At 46.9% G+C, this 12,828-nt stretch overlaps 1 protein-coding gene across 5 annotated transcripts in view; it reads left to right on the top strand.

Annotated features, from left to right (window-relative positions):
* The window catches only part of eps8a (EGFR pathway substrate 8a, signaling adaptor), a 46,522-nt gene that overhangs the window by 6,645 nt on the left and 27,049 nt on the right, over positions 1-12,828 (top strand). For 4 of the 5 annotated variants that reach the window (XR_004019116.1, XM_030720575.1, XM_030720574.1 and 1 more), the window contains exons 2-9: positions 5,759-5,846; positions 7,432-7,499; positions 9,728-9,784; positions 11,207-11,274; positions 11,561-11,722; positions 11,938-12,087; positions 12,352-12,434; positions 12,515-12,651. Coding sequence is in view for 4 of the 5 variants with exons in the window: in XM_030720575.1 (XP_030576435.1) it covers positions 5,782-5,846; positions 7,432-7,499; positions 9,728-9,784; positions 11,207-11,274; positions 11,561-11,722; positions 11,938-12,087; positions 12,352-12,434; positions 12,515-12,651 (790 nt within the window). In the remaining variant the exon portion in view is untranslated. Of the gene's footprint in view, positions 1-3,180; positions 3,242-5,758; positions 5,847-7,431; positions 7,500-9,727; positions 9,785-11,206; positions 11,275-11,560; positions 11,723-11,937; positions 12,088-12,351; positions 12,435-12,514; positions 12,652-12,828 lie in introns of all 5 variants that reach the window. The other variant, XM_030720572.1, reaches the window with a different exon arrangement.

Here is a 12,828-nt window from a genome sequence, read left to right as displayed (position 1 = left end):
GGTGAGTTATAGACACCCCCCCACCACAGCTGTTATGAAGGGGGGCCAAAGCAGTTTCTGTATCAGTCTGTAAGCATGGTTATTTAACATGGGAGTCTATGGGGACTGACTCACTGTAGCGCCTCTGCTGGGCGGCAGAGGAACTGCAGCTGTGAGTTTGATGCTTATTGATGTTATTGATTATTCCATCGGGTTAACTGTATCCAGCTCAGTGCCAGCTCTGGGTTTCCTTCAGGCTGATGAAGGAGCGCGAGGATGCAGCTGCAGTCAGTCTCAGTCTGACCTCGTTTCTCTGTTTGGCCAACGATAAACGTCAGCGTTGGTTCACCGTTGTAACTCAGGCGTGGATGTTGGACGTCCCTCGGTGTGAGCAGGGCGTCTCAGAGGCGGTAATGAGGCCTTTAATAGGCACGGTGACCCTCTGAGCAGGAATGAAGACTTCAGCACTTTCAGGATTATTCAGGATTATTTTTAGCCTCCTTCGGTGCGCCGGCCCTCAAAGACCTGCTCTGAAAAAGCTGCCACAGAAAACGCTGCTGCAGGTGAAACTGCGCCTTTGACTGTGGGCCTGAAAGCAGGTCAGCTGGTGAACATGTGCTGCAGAGTCCAGTGTCACAGCTGCACGGTCGATGGCAGATGGATTGGAGCCAGAGGCGATGAAACTCTGAGCGGCTCAGTGAGGGGTGTTTAGCCTAGCTTAGCACAAAGACTGGGAGTGGGGGGAAAGTGTTAGCGTAGCTGCACAGCACAGTTACTCATCACTGAGGCGACGTTCTTTCACATTTTACTAAAACAGTTAAAAAATTCAGTTTTAATTTAATGACGTCTGTCAGCCTCACAGGTTTATTTAAACTAAATTAATAAAATTACAAGAAACATGCAAAACTTACACTTCAGAATAAAACTGGAAAAAATAACAAAAATAAAAATATATAATTTAAAAAACCCAAATAAATAAATAATCCACAAACTGCAGAAATAAAAAAATTAAGTAAAATTAACTTTCATTTTCTTTATTACCAATTAAAAAAAAAAATCTAACAAAATCAAAATCAATTGAAAGGAAAAAATCCTGAATAATAAAATGAAAACTGAAGCAGGCGTGATGGAAAATATTAGGAACAGTTTCTCAGGTTGAATCTGGAGCTCCGGAGAACAGGAAGAACAATCACGTATTTGGGTTACAGAGGAATGGGAATCGTTTCCCCGCAGAGCGGCAGCGTCAGGACGGGTAATCAATGTCACTCCTCGCTGTGACACGATCACGTGATTTATGATGGGCGCAGAAACTCCTGATGGAGGACGGTCGGTGCTGCAGCATCAAACCTCCGATCAAATTCACACTGAAGTGAAGATGCAGGATTTTATTTTATACATGAACTTTATTCACAGTAGAAAATGGTTTTATTTTGGAAAATGGGGAATAATCAGCAATCTGACAAAAACGTTTTAGACTTCTGAGATTAAGCTTTTATTTTGAAGGCTCTAATTTTATTTTAATTTTAAACTAAAAAGATGTCCCCCCCCCCCCCCCACCCAGCTACATGGGGGAGCTGGATGGGGGGGGTGGGGCTGATGTAAGAAAATACTGCAGTAAAACAGAAAAATGAAAGTTAAAAAGGATGAAAGTTACAACATGTTAAATATTTTTTAATTCCCTCATATTAAAAAAAAAAATCAGTGTTTCAAAAATACCAAAATATTGGAGTAAAACGGTGATGTGAGGAAACCTTTTCAGGAACGCTGAATAACGAGGCGAGCGCTCGGAGACGTCAGCTGACTGAGGCGGCGGCAGATGCAGGGAGGCGTTTCCGTGGTAACAGAGCTGCTTCACATGCAGGGTTTGATTTGTGAGAGATGAGCGGGGGGGCCTCACGCTCAGAGCTCGTTCACCGTCTGCTCCCAGAAACGCCGCCGATCTCAGCCTGCAGGAAGGAGCTCCGGGAACGCCTCCGAAACATCGATATCCCTCCTCTCCTGGGTCCTCACAGTCAAACATAAATGCAGTTGAAGAAGAAGAAATCCCTTCATTAGTCCCACAAGGGGGAAATTCAGGGTAGCAGGATAAACCGGGGTACAATAAAATAATGATTAGAGGTGAAATCTGTATAAACATGTTCTATATAAAGATTATATTACATAATGGATTATTGCACCTGTTTATTGCACTAAATGTTACTGTACAGTGATCACAGCAGAGCTGGTTAAACAGTCTGACTGCTGCAGGCAGGAAGGACCTGCACGAGCCTGTCACTGATGGAGCTGCTCACACGTGTGGGGTGGGGGGGGCATTTGACAACATGGAGCACAGCCCCTCCTTCACCACCTCCACAGTGTCCCAGCAGCCAGGATGGAGCTGGCCTTCTTAATGAGCCTATCGAGTCACTTCTAATTGAAGCCTTGTTACGCTCGGAGCTCTCAGGCGTCTGACTGCAGCTCAAACACAGTTAATGAGTGACTGAAGAGGAAGTTCAGCCTCAGACACAAAGCTGTTTATCAGCCTCACGACCCCCCCACACCGTCACAAACTGCCTGCAGCTCTTTAAACACTCACCTGTGCACATCACCTGTAGAGTCAGCTGATTGCTGCAGGACTTTAGTTGGTTTCCATTTTTTTTGTCTATTTAATGTTACAGCATCTGATTTTCATAATGTGTTCATCATAAACATCACTGCAGTTTGCAACCGTGAGGTAACTGTATGGAAAGATGACTAAAGCTGCCCCTCAGCAGGCTTCCAGAAGATGGCCAATCAGAATTAAGTTGCTAAATGCAAGCCACGCCCCCAGAGTTCCTGACCTGTCACAAAGTACTTCCCTCAGAGTGGAGACTTTTGGGGGTAAAATAATTCACCCACCAAGTACTGAGCCCTGCCCCTCGGTAGGCTTCCAGAAGTTGAGCCAATCAGAGCTGAAATTGGAAACTCAGCCCAAATTTAAACTCATATTTTATTTTTTTTCATAGTCTGATGGGTGATGGATTAAGAAATGCGCTGTGGGGGTGCTGACCTTTTCCGATGAGCCTCTTTGTGATTGGTTAGTCACTTCCTCTGTAGGGTCAGCGGGTCATTCGTCAGTAACCTCTACAAATGACACACGGGTTTCGAGAATCAGTTACTGTTCCTGCTTTGGACTGTTTGTACTTCCTGTGAACATCAGTGTGCTTTTATTTTGAAATGCAGGGGGCATCTAAAGGGTTAAAGTGGAGTGTTAGTGTCCTTCAGAGGAGAGGAAAGAGGATTGGTAAGAAGATTTACACACACACACACCCTTAATCCCTACCTTCCTCCTGCTGAATGAAGGATGCTGGGAAACATGCAGGAAACATGTCTGGATAACTTTATTTAAATAATTATGCTGTAAACACCTCGTTATCGTTTACTGATCTCACAGCGCCGTCGACGCCCTGCCTTCCTGTAGATCGCCCCACCTTAGATAAGGAAACAGGAAGTGGTTCTCAGCGTTCCAATGGCGTCTCCTCCCAGAACAAACAGAGATAAATCAGCCTGACCTTTGACCCCTTCGGCCTGCATTCCAAATCTCAGCTTCCTAGAAAGGTGTGTCAGGAGGAGGTTTGCTGAAAATTGAATTTATTTCCAGGTTGACAGTAGTGACATCAGAGAGGGGCGGGGCTTGCTGAGTAATCGATGAGGATTTAGAGTCAGTGTTTCTCCTCACAGGTACGAGGACGTTTCAGCCGGCAGGTTAGTTTTTAAACCCATTGCAAAATGAGTTTGGAATCAGTGATAAAAGGATTGAATCCAGCCAGCAGCTCATCTCCTCTAAGTTTATATGAATGTTTAAAAGGTGAAACTTTATCACGAATGAAGGAAAAAAAAAAAACAAAAAAACTGTGACCCACCTGCAGTACCTTCACTGCCCACCAGGGGAATCATAACATTTTATCAGGTTTTCTGTGTCGGTGACTTGGTGGCGATTAGTTTAGAAGCCAATCAGACGGCCTGTTGTCCTTGGTTCTTCCTCCTTCCTTGGTTCTGCAGTGGCGTCTCGTGTGTTGGGTTCTGATCACACTGAGACAAACTGCAGACGTGGTCTCGATGAGCTCACAGATCCAGATGTGGTTTCTGTTGGATTGTAGCGTGACTCCTCCTCGTGGTCTTCTCCTCCTCGTGTTTCGTCCCTGATTGATGGCTGTGATTGTCGATGCTGATGTTCAGTCTGCTCGGGTCTTTGTGGAGCCGAACCTGCGGTCTGGTTCTGGTTCCTTCCCTCTGCGGGCTCTGCTCTCCCCGATCGCGGCCTCGCAGGTTTTCCTCCTCGGCAGCGCATACAGTATGGCTGCAGCCTGGTTGTCATGGATACGAGTCCCCGCTGAATGAAGCAGGGAGCTCTGGGAAAAGTAATCACACGTGGCTGCACTGTACATACTGTGTCATTAGCTCCACACACTCCCATAAATCTGCTCGGGGACTCCTTTGTGTGCAGCGCCGTTTTAATTTCAGCTGGATGTGACATTTTCCTGCAGCTCCGCAGGGAACTCTAAACACTCCATTAATGAGGCTGAACTCTGGTTACACACACACACACACACACAGTAAATGCGCTTTAACATGGGAGTCACTGTGGAGCCTCTGCTGGATGCCAGAAGAACTGCAGCTTTGGCACCTCATTTGAGTTTTGCATCACAAACTTACAGGAAGGACATGGGGGTGGTCTTAATGAAACCAGGATAAGATTGTGTGACTTAAAGTGAAACTAAATGATTGAGGGAAGCTTTATTCACGAGGTTCAAAGGAGGCAAATGACCAAAAAATTCACCTGTTGTGAAAGTAAAAGTTTTCCTAACAGCTGGAAAATATTCCTCTTCCCTGATTTCACCTTTAGCTTTGACAGCAGTTTGGTTGGAAGCACCTCGATCACAAAATGATCAAAGTCTTTATTTACAGAGCATCAGTGTGTTGAAAGTGCTGTGATGGCACACCTCTAATCCTCCTCCACCTGAAACAGACTAAACCGTCACTCCTGTGCTCTAAGAAGGGGCGGAGCTTACACAGAGCTGAGAATCTGGTGAAATGGAGAGCAGAGGAGAGGAAATGGCAGGTAAGGTGAGGTTTCAGGGGAAACCCTCACCCAGACTTTGGTCTGAAAGTGCAGATGAGTCTTTGAGGAGCAGCTCCACTAATTTAGTTTCAGATTTTAGCAAAGGTGCCGCTCGCTGCCTCAGACCTCAGGGTGGCGCTGACTGATCGTTTCATTTAAGGAGCTGGCTGGTAACATGTACAGGCACAAAGACCAGGTCGGCTGCCAGTTAACGTTCATCCTGTGAGACTGTAACGGCCTCAGCTGCAGTGTGGAAGCCCGTCAGTGCACTCAGTCATCGTACCGTCTGTAAGCAGCTGGCAGTGGATGCAGATGTTTTGGTTGGTGGCTGCAGAAAGGTTAGAGATGAGCCACAAACACCAAGTAAAGGATTCAGAGGACGCGCTGCTGTTTAAGGTGAGTTTTAAGATCAAAGGCAAAAATAAACGTACATCGAGTGCACAGGATTACAGTCGGTTGGAGGTTTGATTCCCACCTCGTCAGAAGTGCCTTTGGCTGCCTCAGTGTTTGGGTGGAGGAGGTCTGAGCTGTGCACGTCTCTGATTTGGATTCCTCTCCTCATGTTTGTTTACCTGATGACAGCAGATCAAAAATGTAAATTGAGCTGAACTTTGACCCCGCAGTGAGTCGTGGTCCCTGTTGTTCTAACCTGTCTGTGTGGTCATGTGACTGATGATGGCGTCTCTGCGTCTCTTCCAGCTGACGGTCCGCTGTGAAGCAGCATGAACGGATACGAGCCTCCGGCTCTCGCCTCGGGCATCTTCGGCTCCTACGGCTCGCACATCAAGTGAGTTTCCCAGCATCCTTTGCTGCTGTTAGCCACGTTAGCTCACCTGCTGCATCAGCAGGTTTCCCCACATTAAACAGTTACTGCAGTCATTCAAATACTTAAATCTGTGATTCGTTCTGAATCAAAAAGCTTTTTAAGGCTTTCGTTTCTTTTTCTGTTCATTCAGAAACTAAAGTTGCTTAAAAATTAAATTCCTGCTGCTTTTCTAGATTTTCCTTTTTGCTGTTTTTATTCCCCTTTAGGCACGAAAAAAGTTACAAACACGTCCACCCACCGTGTTAGACTGTCTGTAACAAACCCAGTAACAGACAGCGCTATCCTCAGCTCCTCGCTCACTAATCTCTTACATTCAAATAACAAACAACTTCCATGACTGACCAACAGGTAGCAGTGTAGGTGTCACTGCGTTGGCTGATATGTAACTATAAGAACCAAATACATGCACACAGCAGAGGTCAGAGGTCAGAGGTCAGACCTCTGCTGTGTGCTGACAGTCCTCTGTAGAGGCCACTGTGCATGAAAGGGTTAATAAATAGGATTTTAACTGTTGCAGTTCATTCCTGTTGTGAACATCAGAATCCATTAAAAGTGACTTTACTGTGTGACAGATTTGTGACCTGTGACGACACGAGTTAAACATCATCGCAGCTCTGAGAGAAACCGATTAACATTTAATGAAACCTGAAACCGAACACGCCGCGAGCGCTCGTCTGTTTGCAGAGACGCCGTCGTTACAGACAGGAAGCAGCTGTTTGACCTCTGAAGGACCAGGTCAGCTGTCACTGAGGATATTTTAATCTCTGATTCCATCAAAGACTGCGGTCAGATTTACAGTTATTACAGCATCATTACTGTTTTTATTTCAACCGTTATCCCACAATCAGTGTGTTACTGTACAGAGGAACACACTGATGTGTGTTTGCAGTTTGCATCCATACAACAGGATACATTCCAGTGGAGGCAGTGAGGGTGGAGGCAGTGAGGGTGGAGGCAGTGAGGGTGGAGGTTTTTCTCAGGGTTTGTAGATTGTAATCAATAATCACTTAAAGATGGTCTCCCATGGAGACAGTGCTCGTGGAGCTGTGGCAGAGATTCGCGTCTCCATGTGTTCCCTGTTAATCATCAGTGTCACATGATCAGCTGGTGTGCAGTACTTCCTGTGAGGTGTCGAGTTTCCCGTCAGCGTGGCTCTGATGTCATCTTTCAACCACGTTAATCGCTCTCATGTATTATGAACGGCTTCGTGTGGCAGATTAAAGCGCGAACGTGTGAAAGTATCGAGTTTCGGCCGAGCAGGTGGTGAGGAGATGCTGGTCTGAGATCAGCACAGGAGGGCACGCAGGAAGTGACAAATCATGAAAAAACAGGATTCATTCAGTTCATTATTCAAATGGAGCATTTAGAACAGTAGACCTGACCTCTGACCTCTGTGCTCTTCAGTTAAACTTGATGGATGTCTAAAAAATTTCAGGTGACTCACCTGCCGTCCAATCAGAAGCTGCTGTGTTTGTTGCATCATCAGCTGTTAAACTGACCTCAGATCAGTTTACTGACCTTCTGACTGTTCTTGTTTCTGTCTCAGTGGCCACGGCTCTCCATCCCCAGAGCCTCCAGCAAACAAAGCCAGGACCAGTGCCAAAGCGCTTTACGGTGAGCTCCTCCTGCTCCTCCTGCTCCTGCTCCTGCTCCTCCTGCTCCTCCTCCTGCTCCTCCTCCTCCTGCTCCTGCTCCTCCTCCTGCTCTTCCTCCTGCTCCTGCTCCTCCTCCTGCTCCTCCTCCTGCTCCTCCTGCTCCTGCTCCTCCTGCTCCTGCTCCTCCTGCTCCTCCTCCTCCTCCTCCTCCTCCCTCTGCAGTCCTGGGTCATTCTGGACCTTGTAAATAAGAAAAGCTTTATTTATCCCAGAGGTTGGAAGTTAGTGTGACAGCAGAGTCAGGCTGTGATGAGGAGGTGAAAGCAGGTGTTTCCTGTCTGTGGTCAGGTGACCAGTTTATACATGCACACATTTTTCCTGCACCTCGGTCTAACATTCACACTCGGGGTTCAGTATCCTGCCCGAGGACACTTTGGCATCTAGAGATCGAACCACCAACCTTCTGATTAGTAGATGACCCGCTCTGCCTCCTGAGCCACAGAAACACACACACCTTATTCTGAATAGTTGTTAGAGCCTGTAGTCTGCATCGCTTCACACTCAGACGGGCCGGAGCCTCCAGGTGTGTCAGCTAAACCGAACCTGAGCAGGTAAACGTCCGTCTGAGCCTCTGAGTCTTTATCTCTGTTTGATTTATTGAATTTCAGAGAAATGAGACAATAAATCTGAATGATCAATAACTTTGTTTTATCCTCATTAACAGGATCAGATGAAATCTATTTTCTTCGTTCATCTGCCAAACAAAAAAAGAAAAGTCAAAGTGAGATGTGTGTGTGTGTGTGTGTGTGTGTGTGTGTGTGTGTGTGTGTTTTGCCTCCTTCTGACTCTTGTATAAAGTGTGAATGTTGCTGATCTTCAGACTCAGGGTCGGTGAAGCTGTTGGAGCTGCCGTGGAGCTCTGAGTGCAGCTGCTCTGTGACCTCTGTGACCTCCGACTGAAGGATCACACTCACTGTGCAGGAATTACTGTTTTCACAGGCTCAGCTTTAATGGGACAAAAGTTTAAATAGTGATGAAACTGTTTGCAGGCAGTGACTGCCTGAAGAACCACGGTCATCACCACATGCTGTTTCCTCCTGAGAGGCTCTGCAGGTCTTCACTGCAGCACCTTCAGCTGCTGTGTGTTTGTGGGTCTCTGCCTTCAGTTGTGTATTTAATAACTGTGAAGCTGCTGGTCTGAGATCAGGTGACTGACGCAGCCGCTGAAGAACGTCCCGGTTCTTTGCCCTGAGAACCTCCTGGGCTGCTTTGGCTCTGTGGAGCTCTGATCAGTGACATCATCAATAAACCCGGCTCTGCTGCCTCCTCCATGTCAGACAGACGATGGGGTATCCTCAGCTCTCGATCCTCCTCCATCCTTCAACTACAGCTTCCTCTTGGTTTCATCTGTCCAAAGACTGTCGGCTCTTTAGCTGCTTCCTGTCAGTCTGATCTGTCCTTCCTGTTCCTGAGTGTAACCAGCGGTTTTCATCCATGAGGCGTCTGTAGACTCTGACAGAGATGTGTCTCCCTCCTCGAAGGTTCTTCACTTGATTAGGCGACGCTGAGATTTGGACACTTTGGCCTCCTTCACTGATATGGACCTTGTTTTAGAGTGAACAGCTCAAAATATAAATTCAGCACTTTGCCTCAGTTTCAGATGTGATGCCTGCTTCATTTGTCGAGGGATAAGGAGGGAGCAGGCCTGTAATTCCTGCAGAGTTGATGTGAAACTTCAGTTAAAGCTGCTGAAAGTCTGAACTTCAGTGGGTGTGGAGGGCAGGGGCAGATCCAGAGATTATGGCCCTAACTGTGTCTCATGACTGTGAGGTGTTTGCAGCAGTATTGACCTCTGCAGCGCTCCAACATGTGTGCGCGACTGTTTCTTTCTCTGATTTAAGCTGTTTGAGTCCGGATGTAAATCCGGTCGCACTGCAGCATCCACGGAGATGCCTCAAAGGATCTGGACGACTTCTAAACCGCCAAAAGAAAAAGTGTCTCAAAGTTTTCCTCTGGGCACGTTTCAGCTCTCGAGTCGTTTCTCCTAAAACGACTCGACTCTGCAGCTCTGCTCAGGATTTAATCCCAGCTGCCTAATTCTTTGAGTTTATCTGCTAATTCCCTCTAATCCTCGTTAGTCGTCCAAATACTTTTTGGAGTCGCCGCCACCACGGTGCTGTTTGTTTGAGCTGAGAGGAGCAGGCTGATCATGTGACCAAAGACTAAACGATGCCTTTGATCACGTAGGTCACTTTAACGTTTCTTCGGACAGATGGAGCGACGGCTTCTTTTCTCACAGTCTCAGTAAGTCGAAATAAACGTCTGTGTGGAACTGTCAAACCTCCTGAATTAGCCCCGCCCCGTTTACCTGCAGCCTTCAGGAAAGTCCAGGTGAAGGTTCAGACACACCTATTCAAAGTCGTGGCTTCAGCTGGACTTGCAGACGAAGCTTTTGTTCGTCAAACTGACGATCAGCCGAGCCCTCGTTAGTGTGCGTGTTTGTTTTCTGCACCTTTACCTTCCTGTGAGTGTAAATGTACTCGAGCAGGTCATCAGCCCCACCAGGAAGCATTTCACAAATCAGTGTATACACACACACACACACACACACACCTACCTGACTTCGTGCTCACCTGGCTGCTGCTGTTCTCTCATCTCTAATTTAGCCTCGGGTTATTTGGGCTCTGAAATCACTTCAAAGTGAAACGTTTAGACTTGTTCTGCTGCGTCTCCTCTGTGATTGGCTGGTACCGCACAGGTGAGTGCAGCATGCTGAGGCTTCTCGGACTGTAAATTTGGCGAGTTTTCATGATTTTAACTGTGGACCCGCCTCCTGCCTCCTTTAGAGGCGCGACGTGGACAGTGAGGACTGTCGATGAGTCCAGGAGCTACAAAAAGCTGCTGACAGAGAGCCAAGCTCCGCCTCCTCTGTCTGCATGTGTATACAGGTGACCCAGCGGTTTCACCTGGCTGCGGGGGGGCGGGGCGGGGGTTGATGGACATGGTGTAGGACAGAAATTTACTGAAGTGACGAAGCAGCTCCGCCTAGTCAGAGCTCAGGTTGGTTTCTCCATGCTGAGCATCATGGGAAATGAGTGCATTCATTAAGTGTTGGTTCACATCTGGATAACGTTCTTAAAAACGGTCAAAGGCACACGGGCTTTGGCAGAGGACTCGTCACTCTGATGGCCGTGAAGCCTTCGGCTCCTCTCGGGTTCCTCTGACGGTGATTTGTGAGGCGTTGTTTGGAGATGTTTGGTTGGAGATAGTCGTAAAGAGGACAGATGTTCTTATCTGCAGCTCTCAGCAGCCTGTTTGCTCCATCACAGCCAGATAACATCTGTCACCTTCTCACTGAGGGACCCGTGGAGCAGCTGTGGCTGCAGATAGTGTGACAGCAGCTGATTTACTGACACTCATTTCTGCACCAATTTATCACATTCAAGTCAGACCTGCCAAAAATATGATTCTCATAATAAAGTCTTCTTCTTCACTGCTTATTTCAGAGCACTGTGATTAGTGTTGGTGTTTTAGCGCCACCTGTAGGCCACTGGAACAGCATGACACATAAATTCATCTTCAGATTCAAACGGATAAACTAAATTCTGCTCGTTTCCAGAGGAACTGAGTCAAATTCAGCTTCCTGGTGGGACTGTTTGAATCCTTTAACATGTTTTTGGAGCGACCCGGAAACCAGAATAAGAAAGTTTCTGCTCGTTTTATCAGAACAAAGGAAACATTACACCAGAACCAGCATCAACAGCCTGACGGACACGTCGCAGTACCACGTGGAGGTGAGTGCTCACTTCACCTCCTCAGGTAAACACCAGCTGAACTGTAAAGAAGCTCAAACAGCAGCAAGCAGGGATTTTGTAGAGAAACTTTATTTATCCTGAATTCTTTTCTCCAGCCTTTATCAAAGTTTCCCTTTAAACCTTTTACAGACAAACAGGCCAAAAATGACCATTTGAATCATAGGAAAATATGATATAGCCACGATGAGCTGAAGCTGAACAGCAGCTTCCTGCTGTGAGAATGACTCAATCACTGATGGTCATTTGTCCTCCTGTTTGACGTCAGCATCTGACGACGTTCGTGTTGGACCGCAAAGACGGGATGATCACCGTCGACGACGGCATCAGACGCCTCCGTCTGCTCGATGCTAAGGGGAAGGTGTGGACGCAGGAGATGCTGCTGCAGGTGGAGGAAAAGGCGGTCAGCCTCATCGACCTGGGGACCAAGGTGAGACTGAAAAACAAGATTTAAAAAAATGTTTAATTTTTTGTTTAAATATGTTTTTTTTTTTTTTTTTTTTTTTTTTTTTTGCATTTTTTTTTGCATTTTTGCATTTTTGCTGGGGTTTTTTGGGAGGTTCTTATTATATTTTTTAATTTAAATAAAATCTATGTGACCCTCGCTGAGTTTGACTTATGGGTCTTCGTCTTTGTTCTTCTCAGAGCGAGCTGGAGAACTTCCAGATAGGCTCGATCCAGCACTGCCAGGCCGTGATGAACACCTGCAGCTACGACTCCATCCTGGCTCTGGTGTGCAAAGAGCCGGGTCAGACGAAACCCGACCTCCACCTGTTCCAGTGTGATGAAATCAAGGTAAATGGCCTCTGATTGGAGATTGGTTTAAATATTTCCTTGTGTGATAAAGGAATCTGTGTTGAAAGCTGTTTGCTGTTAATAACTGAAAACTTTGATAAAAATTTAGCTTTAATGTGAACAGTAAAGGACCGAGGTTGGAGCCCTGTGGGACACCACGAGCACCGGGTGTTTGGACAAAGTCAGAAATAAGAAGTCCGATTTCACATTAAACGCGTTTTATCCTGATGAACACATTAATGAACTGCGTTTTCACTGCAACAGGCGAATCTGATCCACGCTGACATAGAAAGTGCCATGATGGATGCCAAAGGAGGCAAAGTGAAGAAACGACCGGAGACCCTGAAGTAAGAGCTGAAGCCCTCAGAGGTTTAGTTCCCTTAGTTTCTCATACTGGAAGCTGATTGGTTGGTGTCTCTGTCTGCAGGATGATCCTGAAGAGTGATGGCATCATCCCCCCTCCCCCATCCGCTCCTGCCCCCCAGCCGCCGGCATCACCCGATCCGGTGGACGTAAAGAGCCGTGTGGCCGCCTGGTCGGCTTGGACCAATGAGCAGCAAGAGGGTGAGTGATGTCACTTTGTAGAAGTACAGGACAGGAAGTGTTGTGTTTTTACTGGAGACCTGTCAAAGTCTTTCTAGAAGCAAATCCTGCCACTCGACAGCGATCGTGAAAGGCCTTTATTAACTTTAATTTCAACAGCCGGAGACAGCACGTTCATGGCCGTACTTCCTGTCACGT

This window comes from Archocentrus centrarchus, chromosome 23, assembly GCF_007364275.1.
Source record: "Archocentrus centrarchus isolate MPI-CPG fArcCen1 chromosome 23, fArcCen1, whole genome shotgun sequence".
Lineage (NCBI taxonomy): Eukaryota > Metazoa > Chordata > Actinopteri > Cichliformes > Cichlidae > Archocentrus > Archocentrus centrarchus.
This window is presented reverse-complemented; position numbering and strand designations above follow the sequence as displayed.